The 21,560-nt window shown below is 38.7% G+C and overlaps 1 protein-coding gene across 2 annotated transcripts in view; it reads right to left on the reverse strand.

The window, feature by feature from the left end:
* Positions 1 to 21,330, reverse strand: part of rnf24 (ring finger protein 24) — a 37,292-nt gene extending 15,962 nt beyond the window's left edge. Inside the window, exons 1-2 of one of the 2 annotated variants that reach the window (XM_042484520.2) lie at positions 20,833 to 21,330; positions 3,259 to 3,408 (exon numbers count right to left, since the gene is read on the reverse strand). In XM_042484520.2, coding sequence (XP_042340454.1) covers positions 3,259 to 3,401 — 143 coding nt within the window. In that variant the 5' untranslated portion in view covers positions 3,402 to 3,408; positions 20,833 to 21,330. Of the gene's footprint in view, positions 1 to 3,258; positions 3,409 to 8,151; positions 8,260 to 20,832 lie in introns of those variants that run through there. The other variant, XM_088075954.1, reaches the window with a different exon arrangement.
* Positions 21,331 to 21,560: the final 230 nt, after the last annotated feature.

Genomic DNA, 21,560 nt, shown 5'->3' on the forward strand with positions numbered 1-21,560 from the left:
ATGAATTCAGCTTCCAAGGTGTCCTGTCTCTTAGGCCTTGTTCAGACTGCCAGCCCAAATCTGTTTGTTGGCATATCCGGATTGATTTTTTTTTTTTTTAAGTTTGCACTCCAAAAAAAAACCAACAAAACAAAACAAACAAAAAAAAACACATGAAATGCAGATTTGTTTGCAAATCAGATCCAAAACACATTTGAAAAAAGTGCAAAATGCCATTCAAAAAAGATTTCCACAGATGCGTCTAAGTTTGGCCCACAGACTGTATATAAAGATGGACCACGCGTCTCCACTTCCTCTCATTATGCAAAAATGAAACCAAAATATCCCGGATAAAGCTGCTGCCATCTTGCACTGCTGACTAAGAGCCAGAGTCTGCACAGTAGCAATCTGTGTGGAATTGAAATTCTACTAATACATGCGTCTGATCAATCACAAGCAGTGCTATTGATCATGAGCACACCAAGCAGCTCACACAGCTGTCGACCATGACATGAAAACCCCCATTTTATAGCCTTAAATAAATGATAAAAAACAAACATCCGAAAAATGAACCCTTGAACATACATCAATGTAACAAGACCTGCCTAAAATGACAAAAACATCTTTGGGAAAATTTTACTTGACATGAACTTTGATATTTTAGTTTGACTCATGTCCTGGCCACCAACGGGGAGGGGCGGGGTTTTTGTGATTGAAACATTTTTGCTTCACTTTTGGGGAGCTGTCATGTCGTCCATTTTTGTTATACAGTCTATGTTTTGGAAAGTCAAAATGAGATTTCAAAGTGTCACACGGCACACGTTGACGACGTCAAATCCAGAGTGATGGAAGTGCTGAGTAGAATCTATGCGGCTTTTAGCAGACTGCTATAAAGGACAACATGAAGAAGTACAGTCCATGGAAAAAAGCTAAAATAAATAGAAATAATTAAGCGTGACTTTACGGCACATTTTTTTTTTTTGGAAGATGAAATGACGGACCTTCATTTCTCTTGCCTCTGCATTTGAAAGCTGTGTCACCAGCTCACACCTTCGTTGCTGCAAACCCATGCAAATAAGCTGATAATGCCTGGACACACTTGTAAATAACATTACAAACAGTCTTTCATTACGATCTGATTTGACAAATGGATCTGATTTGCCTGCAGTCTGAACACAGCCTTACTTTCAGGAACACCCCAAACTGAAGATATACTTGTCTGTCCTTGTCATGTATACTGCACTGCATATTTCTCATGTGTGTGTGAACTGAAGACTCACTGATAGAGGTGGTTGAGTATTTCTGTGAGAGTTTGCCTTGTGTTAAACTATGTGTGAGTGTTTGTCTTTGTTGGACTAATGACCCGTCACACATCAACTCTAACGTTAATTCCTTGGTCCCATCATCTACTTGTTAATGTAAACAAGAACAATGACATTTGAAAAGGTGGTTTGACAAAGCTGTGTCGAATTTAAAAAAAAAAACAAAACAAATTTGCTTAAAATGTAGCAGTGAGGAGGATTTGAAGTGTGCATTCATCATGCATGATGGTGCATATAATTTTGGGCCAGTCCTTTGGGAGACTGCATCTTTAGACGCCTTTTATGGAGCAAAATCGCTCTTTTTGCCTTTCATGACTAAATCTGGCAATCTTGACATTCAGTATTGAATCATGGTACTGCATCAAAGTCATAACGTGTCTTTTAACAGTTAGAGGAGAAATTGGAGGAAAACAGTAGTCGTTAAACTACTTACCATTTGCCCTGCAAGATAGGATATGGCAGGGTGGCAGGGGTGAATTTTGTTGGGGACTGCTGCTTCTCACTGTCTTAGATAAAAGATGCTGGACATTATTTCTTTTCAAACTGTTGCTGCCAGGAGAAAATTCCTGCAGCAACAGCAGCCATTTGATTAGACCAGTGGGGTTAAAAAGAGGGGCAGGGGAATAACTAGTAACCACCTCCAGACCACTTTATCATCATGGGAAATAATTACTGGATTACTCTCAAGACTAAATGCTTAAAAAGGAGCCTTAACAAGAAGTTAATGTTACAAACAAGAGAAATGAACAAATGCAAATTTAATGACAAGCCACATGTTAATGTCATTAACGTAGGAATATGGTGAGGACATTAAGGAGGTTAAGTGACTCTTTGAAAAAGGGTCGCCAGGTTATAACTAGTTTCTTTGACGCCAAGTGCCATGATCATAATAATGTAGACAAGCAGCTTTGGATCTCAGCATAAAATTACTGTTTTTCTTGTTTTTTCAGATTAAGTCACCAATTGTGTCATAGCTACGTTCTCCAAACTGTGCTGTTGAAACATTTTTGCCTTTTTGTAAAATAACTATTAGCAAGACAGATGCAAAAACACACATTTCTGAAAAGAAATAAAAATAGATTCAACCTCAGCTAAGAGCCATAGAGACAAGTGCCATACAGTTTGTTGAATAGAAACTACATGATTATTAGATATTTAAATTAATTGTTTTGAAAAAAATCAATAATATATCCAGCTCAGGGTGCACACAAGTTTTGCACTGACCTTCACGATTGTGTTTCTTCTTTTCTGGATTACTAGATTTTAAATTAATAGTATTAAGCCACTGCATTAAGAAACATCTATATATATTAATGTGTCTTGTTTAGGAATAGATTTGAATACAGCTATAGTAAAGTAGTACATGTGGACACTTCTGAACAAATAATTCATGAGCCAATGTGATCTGAAATGTACAATGTCATATGTTGCATAATGTCAGTCTGAGAGAATCAGCATTCAGATCTTACTATCATTTTAAAAGTCTGACATATGTAGAGATACAGACTATTTGCTTATTGGTGCATTATGATCAAAGCTTTTAAGTCACGCAGCCTGAAGCCTTTTGTGAACAAAGCTATGTGAATGGTAAATTCACATGTAAATTCAAAAGACAAGCACATAAATAAAAAAAAAAAACTGCTGCCATTATAGTTGAGTTTTCAACATGTGCAGCTGAGTTTTAACTTTCTCTGGTTGACTGCACCGAAAAAGCCAAAAATTTGTCTCTTCAAAGAGATATATTTTAATTTATCATCCGGGCATTTTCTGTTAGGGGCATGTAACCCCTAACCACCAAATTTTATAATTGCACCCAGTAAATCGACGATGTTGCCTCACTAAGGAGACCCCTGTATGACACTTACTGCTGCAAAACTCCCACAGCAAAGTCACATCAAACACAAAACAAATTCTAAGCAAAGCTATAGTTCAAAGCTAAACGGTGCGTGGATCTTACCTTATTAGGTAGCAGCAGAAGAGGAGGCTGAGGATGAAGACAAAGATGGCAGTCCCAAACACCACAATGTAGATATTAAGGGGAAGATTCTGGAACCCTATATTTGGCATCCTGAAACTGTAGTGTGGGAAATCGGAGCTCATGGATATTCTGCACAGGGAGACAAATGACACACAGTATAAGTCCACCAATATTCCCTATATATAAACAATACTGACACAGCACTGAATGACACAAGGTAAAACTGAAAGCAAAGGTAATTTAGTTCCACTTCTAAATTAGTTTTATTTTCAGTATTACAGGGACATATATTCCACAATTTGGTTTAATTTCAGTTTAATTTTACTGTAAATGCCAAATTTAGCTTTATCAGTCTTACACAGTTTTCTTCAACTGCAGGAGCCAAAGGCGTTTGGATATCAGATCTCTTGGCATTATTCCCAAAACATTATTAGCTTGCGTTTTCAGGGTTAAGATACTACCATAACTTATTAGCATTTTTTCACAGCTTTTTCTGAAGCCTAAAATATATCGGCAAAAAAGCAACTGCCCAGAGTGGCATTAGAGAGAACAACCTACAAAGTGCGGATCATGTGTGTGTTTATATGCCCAATTATACTCAACAGATCTTTTTCAAATGACAGCACAGCACAGTGATAGGAATATTGGATGAACACAAAAACATTACCAGCATCTCAACACATAATCCTATCCAAAAAAATAGCGTCTATATTGGAGCATGATAATGTATTATTTAACATGCAAACTGTCACACCACATGACGCAAAAGACACCCTTCAGCTACAGTGAAGATGAACTATAGCCCTGATTATCCTCTATGTGCAGTGCCTCCAGATACTTAATCCATACAATTATTCCACAACGTTCAGAAACTCTAATTTGTAATACATTTGAGGAGAGGCATGGCAGCTGATGAACCTGTTCTGACTCAAGTGGTTCAAATTACGCAAAAAGAAAAAGTGCTTTAGTTCCCAGAAATACACTGACACTAAAACCTATAGCTGTAAAACAAATCAGAGTTCCTGTTTCCTATGTGCCCCGATTTTGAGTCACAGTTGGGTATGTTTTCGGTACAGCGGGGGGGGGGGGATACCGTTTTTTCCATTTATGTTTAGAATGTAAACATTTATTGATGCCATATTGGCCATAATTCTCACTGTAACACACTCAAATGGTCATATTGTCAATAATAAATAACACAAATGTCAGCAATGCTCCATCATAAGAATCTGTCCTGTTCACTCCTAAACTACAGATTGCTCTTGCCCTATATATATATATATATATACATATATATATATATATATAGTAGGAACAACGGACTGACTAAAATGCACATTAGAGGTCACATGGTGTAAGTTACAGTAAATAATGGTGTGGTCACACGTCACTTTATTTACTGCTTTGGCGCGGTGTGAATTTGCAGCGGGAAGCTGTCCGAACGCTGTGAGAAGAAGGACCCACCTTCCGGTCTGTTTTTGTTTTGTTCTGCTAATTGACACATGATGTCATCAAAAGTGAAATGTTTGAAATATATCCACAGATATACCTGACTTCAGTTGAAGACTGTCAGCATACAGTTTGGCACAATGCGTGTCTACTGAGCTTGACTTACCCGGATAACCGTCTAACCCCACAGCATGCTACAGCTGATAGACGGCAACTAGTGCACTGCCAAAGTGTTGCGAGTGTCACTTGCACTTCAGAATATCTGTTCTGCGTGTGCAAGTAGTAGTAGACATTAATAGACTGTTTTGACAGTCTGTGTCACAGGGCATACCGAACTGAGGATGTCGCATACTGAACAAAACATCCTGTGCCAAACGGTTCAGGACAAATATACCGTCACATCCCAAATTAAAAACATTTGAGCAATCCAATAAAAATCCACCGCAGGTTATAAATAAATATGCTCTTGCCTCTTTTTCCCCTCCCTCCCTTAACTAATAGGCTAATAGCCATTCCCACTCAGCAAATTTATGACTCTCGTTCTAAAGGCAAACCCAGAAACCACACTGTGACACTGACAAACAGTTAAAGCTTTGTTCCTGCAGCAGAAGCTCTCCATTTTTCATCTGCCATCTGGAGATAAAGAGTTCTTTGTTTTGTTTTTGTTATATAAAATACAAACGTTTACTCTACGCCACTTTTTCTTGTTACAAAACAGGCAAAAAGCAGTGTTTGTTGTATGTTAACATTTATTTGACAACGTTATATGAGCATACATAAAAAATTCCTTCTGAAATGGATTCATAGAAGCCAAGGCATACTGACAAGGGTCTATTGGTCAAGTGCTCTTACTCAATACCAAAGGGACAAGACCAGACATGCCTATGCCAACCCAGAGAGGAGGAGGAGGAGAGGACAGGAATAACTTTGTGTCCTTTGGGAACTCTGTCTTGTGCCCCTCCCCTTCACTGAACACCGAGAGCTTCATTCCTCTGCACTCTGGAAAGTGGAAAGTTTTGTAGGTTTTGCTGAGGCCACGTTTATGATTACACCACGCGTGTACAGTTGAACTTGCTCTCTATTATATAATGATGGTGTCAGTATGGGGAACACTCTCGGCTTTACCCTCAAGCCCTCTATATATAACATTACTCCAGCCAGTATTAGAAGTCTTGACTGACGCCTTAACGCAGAGCCTCTTGTCCCCCCTTTAAAAAGGGTTTGGCGTTTGCTGTTCGAGATATGTTCAGCTCTATCTAGCTTTACATAAGGACCATGTTCTTGGCAAGACACCTGGCTCATGATATCAGAGAACAGGGATGACAGGATTAATAACATGTAGTTGTCTCTACAGCATACAGTATGTTCCAAAAGCTGTGGTTACATGGTCAATATTTATTTAACCCGACTGAAATCATTTCTTATTATTTTTTCGATAAGTCAACTAATCTAATGACTAATTTACTGATTATTCTAAAGATTATTTTTTTAATTACTTGATTAATATAAAAATTAATTTACCCAAAAATAAATGTCAAAAACTTGTCTCATTAATATTTAAATAATTTTATTCAATTGTATTTCCTAAAAACTATGATAATTGCGATATATATTTAAAAGTTAATCTAATTTCCACACCACTGCTGTGCAATAATAATAATAATAATAATAATTGTTATTATTATTATTATTATTATTATTATTATTATTATTATTATTATTATTACTTAATTAATTAGTACTTAATTACTTAGTAGTTAATGTGGCAAGAACATAACTATTTACAGACTGTGACAGCAGCCAGACACTGTAATGTATACAGCAGGATTTAGGCACAATTTTCTTTCTTAAACTATGTTTAAGAAACAGATGACAAAAAAGTCTACTTTCTACCTCCTAATAGCCATAGTTGAAGCTGTTTCCTCACTTGTGCACGGCCGTTAAGGCAAATGGCGAATATAAAACGGCTGAATAACATTGTTGAATTACACACGGTGTGATGATTGCGGCAGTGCAGAAATTTAAATGACTACAAAAACAAGGTCAATGTGTTGATAATCCTGATACAACATTTTTGACTGGGGACAAAAAGTAAACAGGATGCTGCCGTCTGGAGCGCGCTCCCATTGCAGGCTGCCGTTACTAGTTACTATTCGATTGTTACGTTTAGTGGCCACACAATGGTGAATGGACCTGCACTTATATTGCACCTTAACTAGTCCTCCGACCACTTAAGGTGTCTTCACACTACATGTGTCATTTACCAATTTACACACATTTATACACTGGTGTTTGAGGCCGCCCTACATTTCACGCACTCACACACTGATGGAACAGCCATTGGGAGGAATTTGCGGTAAAGTATCTTCCTGTAGGATCACCAATCATACATAGACATGCAGACTAGTGTAGCTGGGGATCAAACCGCCAATCTTCTGATAAGCGAACGATCCGCTCCAATTCCTGAGCCACAGCCGTCACATTGCATTGCAGCCCGTCACAGCGACGTTACAAAAGCCTGCTTTTTCAACTTAGTTATAGTTATTAATCAGAGCACTCACATAAGAACACAGCACTAGCAGAGCCCTAAATTTGTAAATATGAACAATTATTTTTCAAAATCAGCAGAAGGAGGCACGAAGAAACAGCTCCTGCGTCATGTCGTATGCAGCACATGCACAAGCTATGTCAACAAATGTTTCACAGAAAGAACGCTTTCATTCTACCCAAAGAAACACAATCTGATCAAGTGTTTACATGGTTATTCTTCTGAGTGAGATGGTTGGTTCATTTTTATTTTGGCTGGGCTACTATTCTGATTATTAGTGGCAAAATTTGGGTCCCTGTAAATGCACCTTGTGATACTGTAGGAGAACAAGCCCAAGCTTAATTTTAGTTAGTTGCCCCATGCAAATCATTTGATGTGGCAAACATCAAGACAAAGGGGATGGATGCCTTCAGGATACTATGGATAGGACCAAGAGAGTCCAAACAATGACTCTAAAATTATAGTTAGCAAATGAAATAGGCCACCCCCATGTGTTATCATTCTGAAAGTCCTTTTTGTCCAAATTTTGGGCTCTGTGCCAAACTCAGGCCCCGCTTCTCTTTCCGTCTTCCTCTAAACACCGCAGAGACAACCTCCCCTTGCTTATCTGAAGACACCAACATGCTGCAGCACTACATGCTTTTCACACAAACTACAAGCATCGCTAGAGATAGCTAAAACCAGTGAAAAATTACTAGCCAACTACTTGTTAACATTCACTCTTGTCTACATTTACTTTAAAACTGACTTCCCTTTTGGCAAGTTTAAAAAGAAAAGGATTGGTGTCAATTTTGCAAGACAACCAATAACTGCATCATGATATCTAAATCTTGTAATGCAGACACACACAGATATATAGCATGCTACACACATACCCGAGTGGCGCCTTCATGTTGAAGAGCAGAAAAGTCTGTCTGTAAGTAACACAGGCCCTTGAGAAGTGACAAAACTTAACCTTGAGTCCTTGTTAGTGGGTTGCCTCCTGCTGGCATATTTGAATCCTAGCCCTTCTTTGCCCTGATGATAAAGGCTCCAGGCCAATCTCAAGCCTGGTTTCACTCTGACTCTCTCTAAATAACCACAACAGTTTCGTGCCTATCTGAACACACAAACATGCTGTGGAGCAACATTTTTGAGCAACACACTGACAAACCACTCTAAACAGTAGATAATTAAGTAAGCAGGGAGACCTCTGAAGAGCAGGTGGGAAATAACTCGACAATTTTAGCACTTTTTGTTAACAGATCAGCAATAAATAGTAAGCTGTGGTTCAACACCAGACATGTAAGTGAAAGCAAAGTTTCAGACGCAGCAGAATCAACGGTTAAGTTTTACTTTCCCTGCGCCTGATGTTCCACTGTGCTGTCTCTGTCCCACGTGTGCTCCCAATAAATGGTCCAGCTCCAAAGATCTATTTGTGGCGGCAGACTCTTTAATTGTGGCGGCCCGCCACAAATAAATCTATGTGTGGGAAACCCTGAAAGTACCCTGTGCCAATAAATAGAAATAACAGGCTGTATGATTCGCAATCATTGCTCTATATCACAAAGTGAATTAAAGCATATAAACAAAATTATTTTGTATACAGTATTATTATGGATGCATGGCATTGCCTGTTACTGTATTACACATCATTCTTATGTTGCGGTGCTGCTATGAACAAGTTAACTCTTACACAGAACTATAAACTTGAGTGAGCTATAACGGGACTGCCAGGAGACCCAATGAGGAAGCATAAATCTATACAGTGCTGTGGAAAGCTATGGCACAGACATGTGGGTCATTCAGCTGGTCTGAGTTTAGGAGATAGCAGCATTCAATGCAAGTTAGACTCAATGAAGGTCCTCCTGCAAATACATCTGCTCTTAGGCTGTCCCCTTTACCATGTGCGACACCCCGAAAGTATCAAGATTCGCTGACCTAGAGGCTCTTGGCTAGATCAAGCAATCTAGAAATCCAATACCTTCAGAGTAAACAACCCACATACGACTACAACACTTCAGGGCTACAACATAGTCAGACACAGAGGTTTGTTAGAAACTGTGTTTATTTTGGCAGCTATTTTAGAGTTTATCTTAATCTAAATAAGAAAATGCTCATTAGTTTTAGTCACATGTTAGTAATTTTTTTCCTTCGTAGTTAGAGTTTATACTTAGTCGATAACATCTCAAAACAATTTAGTTGATAAAAACATTTTAGGAATTTTTTTACTTTTAGTCTTTTTTTTCATTTGCACTAATCTAATTGGACTAATACGGATATCAGAAACTGACATCAAGTGAGAAGTTATATCAGCAGTTGAAATGTAGAACATGGGTAGTACTGCAGTTTGTTAAACTGCAAAAGTATCCTTACATGTTGAAATGTCCATGCAGGTTCGTGTATGTAGGTCAGATCAAACATCACCTTAAGTTACAGATTGCTGAACGCAAGAATGCTATTTGCATTCACAACATGGACTATGCAACAGTGAGACATTATGTTCAGGCAAACCATGGCTTACCTGCATCACATAATTCTGGGGTATTGTGAAAAAAACCTCTCCCTTCCACAGAAGACGTGATATGATCAACAAATTACCAAAAAGAAAAGCCTTTTGGATGTACACATTAAACACAGACTTAATAAAGAACTGAGCCTAGCATGTTATTTATGATCCATCTCTCATTTAAGAGGATTTATTACTATTATAGCCTGTGACAGGCAACATATATTTTATTGTTGTTTCAAAATGTGTCATTTTCTTTTTTATTGAGTGCTATCATTGTTGTGGTCTATGGGTTGAGTACTTCCCTCTCTGATTATCCAATGTGAGATTGTTCTTTGTGGATTATTAAACTTTTTCGATCTGTATCAAGTGTTTGACTCTGATAAAGATGCAGTGGCCCATTGAAGTGTTTGCTGTAATCACCAACTTTCGCATGTAGAGGGTCTGAAGAGCAACAGATTCCCTCAAAGCAGAAAAATAACGTTATTTAAAATCTCATACCGCTCATAAAGGCATGAGAAAAAAAATGCAAGCACATCTGTGCTCGGCTTCCTGTTTTTAAAACATGTTTTTAATACATTTCATAAAATCATTTATCATTCTCTTCCCATCTCATCTGATTTCGGATGTTTGATAGCCCACGACATTTTTGTCTTGTCTTGTCAATGAAAATGAAACCTAGCTTTCATCATTGTTTTTCCTTTTCTTTTTCAAAATTAAGACCTTTTTTTAGCACGTCAATGTCTCGTCCTCATCATCATCGTGGCAAACAAAGTCCTTGACATACATTTTTCGCCATAGTTTGATTAGAAGTGAAAATGCAGCCAAACATTCAGAAACACGGTGAAAGTATTTCTTCCCTGTAGTAACTGCTAGGAAACAATCAGAAATCATTAGATAAAATTACATACACAGACAGATGACACATTTAAGGACAAATCTGAGTAGACTGGAGAAACTCAATATGTAAACATGCCTCTGTACAGATAACAAAACACTTAATGAGGGAATACCTTTAGGAAGAACGGTGTATTTTAAGTAGAGTTAAACAGACTTGAAGTTTATGCCAAGAACCATTAAAGTTCCTCTGGAAGCTTACTGAGTAAATAAATGTTGGGTTTTGATTTATTTTATCAATCATGTGTGAATTTAACAAATCTTACAATCAAGCTGTAGAAAAATGCAGACATCTGCCATGACATGAAAAACTAACCATAGTCCAGACTTTGCTCTTAGTCCGAAATTCCCTCCTCGATGCTTCCTGCTAATAAATAACTTCCTGTGCATCTAAAAATATCTTGTTGCCCCCGTCCCTCTTTGAAACGGAAGGGCCCACTCAGGACCAAAGCCAAACTTGCATGCTTCACTGGGTATGAAACTACCAAAAAATGTGAATGTACAGTGAGGCAGTGCTGACAGAGCTATCTCTGCTGCACAATGTCCGACTGAAGTAGAAGTGATCCCAGATACAAATGTGAAAGCATCTCACATAAAGGGTAATCCTGCGAAAGACCAAACAGCACTGCGAAATGTGACGGCTTGGCAACAAACAGTGTCTTCTGGTTGGAAAGGGCAGATGTGATTTGCATCTGCTCTCCTCATCCCACCATTTCTACCACCATCTGCTTCTCTCACTCAGTGACGCTTTCACATGGCCTCACCCTGTTACATAACCAGCAACAAGGCCACGCACAGCACATCACATCACATCACAGTCATAGGATATGAGCGTGAGTGGGCAAATCACTCCTCGCATATATTTGCACTTTTCCTGTGTCGTGATGTAACAGAAAAGAAAAATGTATGGTTTTAACTTCTGTGATATGAAAAGCTGATATGGGTATCAAACTAATATCCTACCAAAACTTAACAAAACATTTTTTACAAACACCCTAAAAAAACCAATGTAGTTTGCAAAAGTAAAACATAATTAACAAACTGATGTGTTTTGTTTTGTGGAAAAAAAAAGGAGAATGTGAAAACCCCAGTAAGTTTAGAGTTTGTGTAAGTCAGTTCACCCACATACACACATATAACATTTTTAGGACTGCTCCTCAAAAGTAGCAGTTGGGACAGAGTGGCAAAAAAAGATCTTACTCACAACACATATTTTTAACTATCTGAGATTATATAACTAAATAATTTGTAGTTTGTGTATTAGGACTGAACCATATTTTCCATATTTGGTGGTAAAAACTCAGACACAGTAGAATAACAAAGACTAATATTCTTCCCTAATGAATTAAGCGTGAACTGACACAGAAAATGTGCATAACCGGGAAGCAATGAAGAAAGTGAAACAAAAATACATGCCACTACCTCACTATGTAAACAAGCCAAACTCTCATTAATGCATGCAGGGGCACTCACTCTATGAACTTAATATAGGCCAGTCCCCCACCAGAGACAGAGAAACTGTCAGACATACAAGCTACATTCTGTTTAGGTCGGGGGAATTTCAGCGGCAATATGTTTTCATTTCAAGCGAAGCCTCGATAGAATTAAACCATTTACTGAGCTGCTGTCCCTCATGATCGGGAACTCTTGGCTTCATGAGGATAACATCACTCCCTAACTAAGTGAAAGAAAGACAACACCTCAGTATTACACTTTTCCCTTTTGGCTGGTAAATAGTTTCACTATTACACAAAGTCTTCTGAGCATTTAATCCACACTAAGTGAAAACACTTATTGGAGGACCTTTTACACCATAGGCCAACGAGTCGTCACGTATTAAGAGTCACATAACAGTTTCATGTCGACCTTTGCTATGTCAAACAAGTATGCAGACTTTCTTAAAACAACTAAAAAATACATTACAGTGCATGAGATACCAGTCCACAGATTGACATCAAAATACATGGATTAGAATCTCGTTCAAGATGAGCACTCAAATACGTAGAGCAAAGAGAAACTAGTATGTTTTAAAGACCTATAAAACCATGTGAGACAACCATATATAGACCTGTCCTGACGAAACTAAGCCTCTGACCTCTGATGTTTTCCGACAACCCAAGATCATTCTTGAACATCTGACCAAAGAACCCTCCCTTTGTCCTTGCTCAGCCATTATGTAACTAATTCATCGTACAATGTGATGACTGTGGAGCCTAATCAAACATAATGAACACACAAGTCACCCACCCGTCAACCACTCCAGCCCTCCTCTGCACTCTACTTGTAATCAATAGGGGCTGAACCATGATTACACACATCACATGGACAAATGATGACATCTGGACCCATGACATTTAGTATTTGTTTGTCATGTGATAAAGTATGTTTCATGAGGTTGCTCAGTAAAACTGCCATTGTTTTTTTTTTTTTCAAGAAGAATGTATCCAAATACTTGACCAAAACAGATTCATTAAATGTACTTTTAATTTCCAAAATAGCTTTTCTATATGCATCTTTGGTGCTTTTTTAAAATCATATTTTTTAAATGACAAATTCCCTTTAAAAACAACCCTTAAAACCTTAGCTCTGTTCAGTAGTTTCTTGTAATCAGCCCACAACATCACATTCATGGGATGCTGTCCGAATGAGAAGTGGAAATTTCCACTAGCAGCTACAGCCGGCCATGAGATTTGCACATCTGAAACTTAATATGCCAAAGGGCAGCAACAAACACCAGGGCCTCAGAGGCAGAGCAAGAGGGCTCTTCAAAATGTGCCGGCTGTGGGAAGTGAAATGCCCACATTCATACGATACTGAACTTGCACATCAGATTTTCAGCAGTTTGAGTGGGGGATGTTATGGAGGCACTGGCCATTTACATGTCTGACCGTCAATCAAGGCATAATTGCTTCTAGTTGAAATGTTTTATGACAAGAGCGGCTTGTTAAATCATCCTTTCAGCCAGAGGAGGAAAAACAGATCAGTTTCAAAGCATACAAAATGCAGGCCTTGGATACAGCCGTCAGCGAGGACTGTAGAAAGCTCTAAAAACTCCTTTCTCTGTTTAAAGCAGTTTCCTGAGAGAATGAAGATGTCGATATTGATTATCACGCACCGCATTACTTGTGAAAGTAGCCATTAGTGTTTCCACTTCAAGCTCTGAAATATGCATTACAAAAAGCGTGTTTTTCTTAAGCTGGACCAAGTTCTACAGTAAGTAGGTCACTGTAACTATAACTCCAGTTATGGAGTTGTGGGAGGCACAGGACTTGAGTGGAGCTGACAAGGTCAACCTAATGCCAGCTGCTGATATAATTCCAATTACTAAATTTACGTCTAAATCATCTCTATGTACTGTCAAACACTTACATTTAAACACCTTGGCAGGCACATAATGGGCTAAATGGAAGATGCTATCATGATTTTTAATATATTAATTTTAAATATGTCTGGGCAATGTATAAATATTGTGATATGAGAGTGGATATTGTCTTAGAATTTGGATATAGTAATATCAAAAGTGTTGTCTTTTTCTAGTTATAAAGAATGCATTACAGTAAAGTACTTTTCTGAATTTACCAGACTGTTCAAACTGCTCTATTGTTTGCCTTTACCAAATTAGCAATTGCCGATGATTATCTTTTAAAAAACAAAATGCATTGGGAAAAAAATGTGTTTTTTTTCTAAAAGCATCAATAGCAAACATTCAATATCATCACAATATTTAGTTGTTTGGTCAAAAATAATCTGATATTTTGCTTTCTCCAAATCCCCCACTGCTGTTAAAGCTCCCTCTCTAGAGCAACAAATGCTCATTGACATGCTAAAGTACGTGTAAATGAGTGTTAATCATATCAGTAACCGGTCATTCCATACAAGTTGACTTTACTGCAGGTGTTAAAAAATGTAACTTATAAATCTAATCAAAACAAATTATATATTTAGAACAACTTCTATGTCTATGCTAAACCACTAACAGTAGCTGATCGTAATCTAACACTCGAAGATAAGCTGTATCTAAAGGATTTATCAATTCAAATAATGAAATAAAACACGTGATAGTCTATGAAGAAACCAACTTCCAAAAAAATATATATGTATATGTATTCAAAGTAAAAACATACTTTTCATTTGTGAGATTAACAGTTATAGATTTGTATGATAAATAAATTAAGTAAACAAATATCTGTATACATGTGGCAAGTAATGAATCCCTAGAACGGTGTATGACAATCTAATGCAAGTATCTGTAAATATGACAAAGCTCTTGACATACTTCTGGGACCTTGACTGGAAGAGAAGATAAAGAAAATCGTTCAAATGGGAACAAAATCAAAAAGTTTATGACCTTTCCTTTATTTGCTCTTTTGCTCTCTCACCCTCCCCTTACAGCCCATCATTCCTCAGTGGACTCCGATAGTAACACAAGCTGACACAAACAAGAGGAACTGACACACACAGCTGTCTCATAGCACTCTTGTCTCTCCCTATACAGTGTCACATTTGCCTGGTGGTTTTTTTTTTTTTTTTACTATCAGCGCCCCATGTCACCTCATTAGCTGTCAGCATTTGACCGACAAAGTTTTACTCACTTCCCCCCATTTTGATTAATTTTTATTTTTGTCTACGGTTGTCTCGTAGCCACACACACACGCACATCTTTAAATCAAGAGTATTGTGTTATTTCAACTGGAAATTATCTTTTTAAAACAGTGTCTCAGAACAAGATGATATTTAAATTGTAACAAACGTAATCCTATGATATTTCTTTTCACAGCTACCTACTTTAGAGAAACAGGACCCTTAGTTTGCAAAGTGCAGGGTCACAGGCACTATAAATAACACCTGTAGTCATGTGAGGGTGAGTAAGTCATACTGAAGCATAAAAACAACCACAACCCAACGCAAGTCATGCCATTTCTTGGGGTTATTCACTACTGACCTACAGGAAATAAACAAATAATCTGAGACAAAACAAAGCATATCAAAGTTTCAAGTCCACAAACAATGACTAAATCTAAAATATTCAAATGTTTATTTTCTCACAGACACAGATGCTATATGTCTACTAATGAACCTACTCTCAATTTCAGTAATGCATTCCTTTAGTCGGTCTATTTAAAAAAATATGTTTGCGTTGGCTAAGAGCCTTGTGCTTGAGGCCAAGATCAACAATGATTATGATTATGGTAAGTGGATGAAACTGTAGAGTAACACAATAAATGAATAAAGTATGTCAAAAGGGTTAGCTGCCAACTGCTCTGTGTCGTGATGACACAGGAGCGGGCCACTTATTGACCAACAACCAACGCAGATGCAGGCTTTCTGCATGACTCTGTGCCTGCATTTGGCCCAAACATAACTGTTTCCCACAAACAGGCAGATAAAGCAACCTTTGCAGTGGACTTGCTGTGTTCTCTAATTTTAGGTTCTGAATATAAATTCAATATGCAATCAGTTCTCCAAGCATTCATTCATTCTTGTTGAAACAATGCATATTTGGAACGAGTTGGACCTGCTAAACGTGTTGCAGGAGACATTAGTCAGACAAATTTGTTATGCAATGTGGTATTTGACTATTCAAAGTGTAACCTCACCCCCAGGTCTGAGCCTAACTCCACCCACTGCATAATTTTGAAAAAATGCTGAAAAGTGTGCAAGAAGCTGAGAGGAGGGGCGAGAAGGGGATAAGGAAGGAGGGGTATTAAAGAGCATTTCCATTTTTTTTAACAGAAATTTGATGTCGATTTTTATAAATTTGGTGAGAAATGTCCATATTTGCGCCAGTGTGGATGTGCTTCATCACAGTGCAGTCATATCATTTGGTTTACAGCTCAAAAGTTAGGTTTAAGTGAGCAGTACCTCTTTAACCTCTGCCCTCCAGTGGCCTCAAGTAAGTTCCTCTTAACTGGGAAATGACATAACTAGTGTTAACACATAAGGCCTATTCAGACTGGAGGTGCTTTTCCACAACTCTAACCCCCCCCCCATCTTACAGTACGTCACTTAAGTGTTCCTATCAGTGGAGTGGATGCAAAAAAACAAACAAAAAAACCCTCGAAGTTATGTAGTTTTGGGGGGAAGTTCCCCAGTAGGCAGTTCCCCAGGGAGTCCCCACAACTGTTATGTCTGAAAACTACGGGTCGGCTGATTTTCAGCCTTGCTGATTTTTGGGTGGGGATGATATTTGGCATTTTGCCTATTATCTGCATGGGCATTTGATTTTAATGATCGCCGATAAATTTACCAAAAAGTGCAAAGAAAGTGTCAGTATGGAACTTTTACATTGTAGAACCTCAGGGAGTTATTTCATTTATTCATTTTTTTACTTAAAATTTCACTTGACTTTATTAAAAAAAAAAAAGTTGCTGTGAATTTGCTGTATATGATGCTGACAATCTCGGTTTTGATTAAACATTTGCCAAAGGCATTTAAACAAAGTTCTGTTTTGGAGTTTGTTATATTCAAAATTCTAAAAACTGACAGAAAGATTTTCATTTTCATTGTAAATGCACATTGGTTCCAAATATCGGTTATCGGTCTCATTAACTAATAATAATTGGTATCAGCCCTGAAAAACCAATATCAGTCGACCCCTTCTAAAAAAACGGCTATCGACAGCATCCTTTTAATAACAGCAATGCATTTTTATATTTAGTAATACTATGTGTCAACACACACATAGCTGACCTCCATTTTTTCCTCAGACCATCTAAAGACCCTTCACAGACGCCCTGTAAATAACAGAACAACCATTTACAACGGTGATGTCAGAGAAAGAGACCAGCACCTTGCTGTTACAGAAGCCCAGTGTTTCACCTACATGATCCCTTGGAACAAAACTCACTCTGTATGACTTAATGAAAAGAGGCATGGTCTCCACTCGTTCTCTTACAGTAAATCTCATCAGGATTGGGTTGCGCAAGCTATTCGTAGGAAGGTAAGCTATTTTAATATTGATGTAATTTCAGTTTGCTTTATGCCGTCTCAATGAAAAATGAAACTGTTATCTGTACTGGCTTCTAGGAAAGTAACATGGAGATATGAATTGGTTTATTAATATTGCTGGATAGATGGCCCATGTAATACTTAGCAAATCAGCGGATTCCTGATGCTTCTTTGGCAGGAAAATGTAATGAAAGCTCGATGATGAAGTGCTCTGTATTATAACGTGTTCACATAGTTCTTTCTCCTCAGCCCTACAACTGTAAAATAATACATCCTTAAAAGCACTGCAACATGATCTGCAGTGCTCAGGTCACTAAAATTTGTTTTCTGTTTCCTACCTTGCTTAAGTGCCTAACATGCATGATAGTCTCCAAACACAAATGCTTCAAGGCTGCTAAAAAAACTCTAAGGTATCTGAGAGCAGACACTGCTAGTGGTCACTCAACACAGGGCTGTGCAGAGCAATGTTTAACCACTCCATCTCGAGATCGGTGAGTGCAGTGCTCACTAACGAAACCCTCACTGATCTTCACCTATACTGTCTCAGATATGGTCTTTGGGACATTGCTGTTACACCTAAAGTGACTGTTTTCATCTAAAGTCTCTGTGTGTTGTAAGGACAGCCTTTTATTGAAATTTCTGTTTTTTAAAAATTAAGTTTGCTTTACTTAAAATTCAGAGTAACTACATATCTGTTTCTTCATTTTGGACAGAAGGTTCAGTCATGTGTGCAGAGACATCAATAATGGTATCGCTCTCAGAGGTCAGTGCACAGAACATTCAACTTAGTTGAACTTTTGGTGCTCTCCATTGATGCAGGGCTGCAGCCGGTCAAATAACCTGAATTCAAGATGACGGGCAGAAAGATTTTGTCCTCTTATATTCTGTCCATAGCTGCTCGAAAGATTTCAGTATTTTGGGTCATTGTAACATTGTTTGATAGCTACATTCGCAGTAAGAAGTCACTACACAGAAATGCATGTACTCATTTTATAGCACCATCATGGCTACGTGGTTCATGAACAATATTAGGTGCTTTTGAAGGAGCTTTTTCAAGGAGTTTACTGACACTGCAGATTCAGTTATGAGATGTGAAGTCATGTGTACAGAGACGTCGATGTTATCACCCTCAGAGGTCAGCGCAAGTTTAACAAATTTGAACTTTGGGTGCAGTGCGCTATGCACCACATACTTTTATAGGGAGGGAAAGACCAGTCAATATAACTCCTCTTCACAAAAGTACTATTTGCACATTTGCATCTGAGAGCTTTACAATCTGAACATGACACTCTGCATCCTCTGATGAAAGAGGGTATTTATATACACATCACAATGGTGCAAGGCTATCAAAAAACAGCGTCCATAAGGGAAAAAAGAAGTGCCGGCATGCTCACTCCATGCCACACAAGTTTAATAAATTTGATCTGTTTTTTTAAGGTTTTTGTGTGTATGAGTGTAAAGTGGAGATTACTTCTGTTCTCCCTTAACCTTAATGTAACAAACATTTGAACACAGGTGATGTCGACTGATGATGAATTTGAATATATTCTCAATATATTCTTCTTCTATGTATTTACTGAATTGCTGATAATCAATTGTTTAACCACCCTGAGTGGTTCAGGTGGTTAACCACACCAGCCACCACAGAGCTTGTCAATCTACTGATGCGCTTTATGTGTACATATAGGTGTGGTTTCATCTTTTCAAACATTTTGACCTGACAAAGACTGAAGTAGGATGTTGTCTTCATTAAACTTGTGTGGCATAGAGTAAGTATGCAGGCATTACTTTTTTTCCCTCATATTGAATGACAGTTGTTCAGTATTTTGATTTAATATTTGATGCATATTCTGTCAAAAGATGCTATTAATGTGGCTGATTTTAGGAAGGACATGGGCCCTTACTCGACAGCTGTACGACATAGTATGCAGTTACCATATATTCCGCCGCTTCTTGCATCATGAGTCATTAAAAAAAAAAAACGCAACTGTTTCCTCTTAAGATGAAAAAGTATGCTACTTTACACCATTCCTGAAAGCTGCAATGCTCGCTGTCGACTTTTTTAACATGGGCATGTCTGCTACTTCGCAGGGAAAATCTGGCATTAGGTTCCATTTGTTTGCTTCTTTGCTGTCTATTTATGAAAACAAATTATTTTCACCTACCTAGTTCCTATTTGTGCATGTCTGTGTCATGATTGTCCTGCCATGAAAATAAATGCAAGTGATCTTGCTTGATGAATCAATATTGTCATATTGTATATTTTGAGGGACAAGCAAAGGACCGTTTAAAATTGGACTGGGGATCAGACTGTGGACATGACTGCTGTATATGAATATGATTTCTGCCTCTATAAGGTCTACAAAGTGCATAAACAACCTTGCTTGCATTTCAGTGAAACATTTATCAGACTGGAGATCATTAGCACACATTTTCTGCTCCATGTGCATTTTTCTTACCACACAAAAAGTGCATGACACACTGTGTATACACATATTAAATGTCTTGCACTGCTGCAAGCTACACCCACTGAGTAGAAGCGTGTTATAGATCATGCGTGCTGCAGCCCACACAATGCTGTCAGTGTTGACGGAAACACAGAGAAAGCCCTACTGTTCCTTTGCTATCAACAAGGGTCATCACTGTTTGGCTTAAAGTGATTTTAGATGTAATGGTGGCTTCTCTATCTGTGCACGACACTGTAAAGCACTGTCATGATTGCGTTATGATGAGCGAAAATTGTGTCGGTGACAGGACATCATTAAACTGAGCTGACTTTTACCTCGTCATTGGGCGTTATGAGAGCCTAATGATTTCACCTGACATCATCTACGTCGGTGCATCTTAATGCTGCAGCTGGGGTTAACCAAATCTTGGCGTGGCTATTGTTTATTGCAGGACAGCTGGGCGTAGGCTCGCGCTAGCTAGCAGCGTTAACTGCTAACTGTAGCTACAAACGCATTGCTTTACGTTATCTCAGAACAGCCAGCACCTAAAAATGATACTGTTAAATAACGTTATGCCAACTCAAAAACATCCACACACCCCTCTGCAAAGTCTGTGATGTGTTTAATGATAACTCGCGGTGGTAAACGTGTTAGTACACAACACGTTTGACTTGACTTGAACTCGTAATATGACCGCATCAGTGCCTGGTACCAAGTTCGATATATTATAACAGTTAGCAGCTAGCAGTAAGGGGTTAAAAATAAAGGACACTCACCAGCGTTTCCCTCAGCTCCAGCAGTAGCTGTGCTCTTCTGCTGTGTATTTCTTGACACACTCGGGGTGCTAGAAGGCTTTAAAAGGCGACAACTTGACCCAAAAGTGAAAGCGAAGATCCTTATCTTAGCGTGGCGAAACCCCTGCTGCAGGGCGACCTCATCACACAGCCCCCGCCGGAGATGGTGACGCTGGTGGCGGCTGTGGTTAACAGGAGCCTCGCTGGGAATGAGTGGGAAGCGGCAGCACAGGCAAAATAAACGACGATAAATAAAGACGATTGGATGTGTGTCAGGGAGGGGAGGGATCCCGCGAGGGACTTTCTCGAAGTGATTTTCCACAAAAATCCGTCGTTGGCAATGGCAGTCGTGGTTGGTGATCTGTACGGCTAAGCCCACTACCACCAGTAGTTAGATCCCACCTCCTCCCAGTCCGTCAGCTCAGCACACACAGACCGATGCGGGTAATGCCGCTGGAGGTTTTGAGGACAGCGTGTACGAGGGGAGTGATGCTTGCATGGGAGAGAGGGAGGGAGAGAGGGAGAGGGGGAGTGAGGGAGGGGATGCCGCACATGGTCACGTAGCCGATTGCAAGAGATTCTTAAAATTAAGGGTTCAAATCAGAACCAACACTGGTTCCTCAATGGTGATGCCGAGGGACAGAGCTGGAGGAAACGTCAGGTTTTTAACCCTTTGAAACCCGAGCAAATTGGTTATTGCAAACTTAACA

This window comes from Plectropomus leopardus, chromosome 3 (genome assembly GCF_026936395.1).
Source record: "Plectropomus leopardus strain MGB_pleo_1.0 chromosome 3, ASM2693639v1, whole genome shotgun sequence".
NCBI classification, from domain to species: Eukaryota; Metazoa; Chordata; class Actinopteri; order Perciformes; family Serranidae; genus Plectropomus; species Plectropomus leopardus.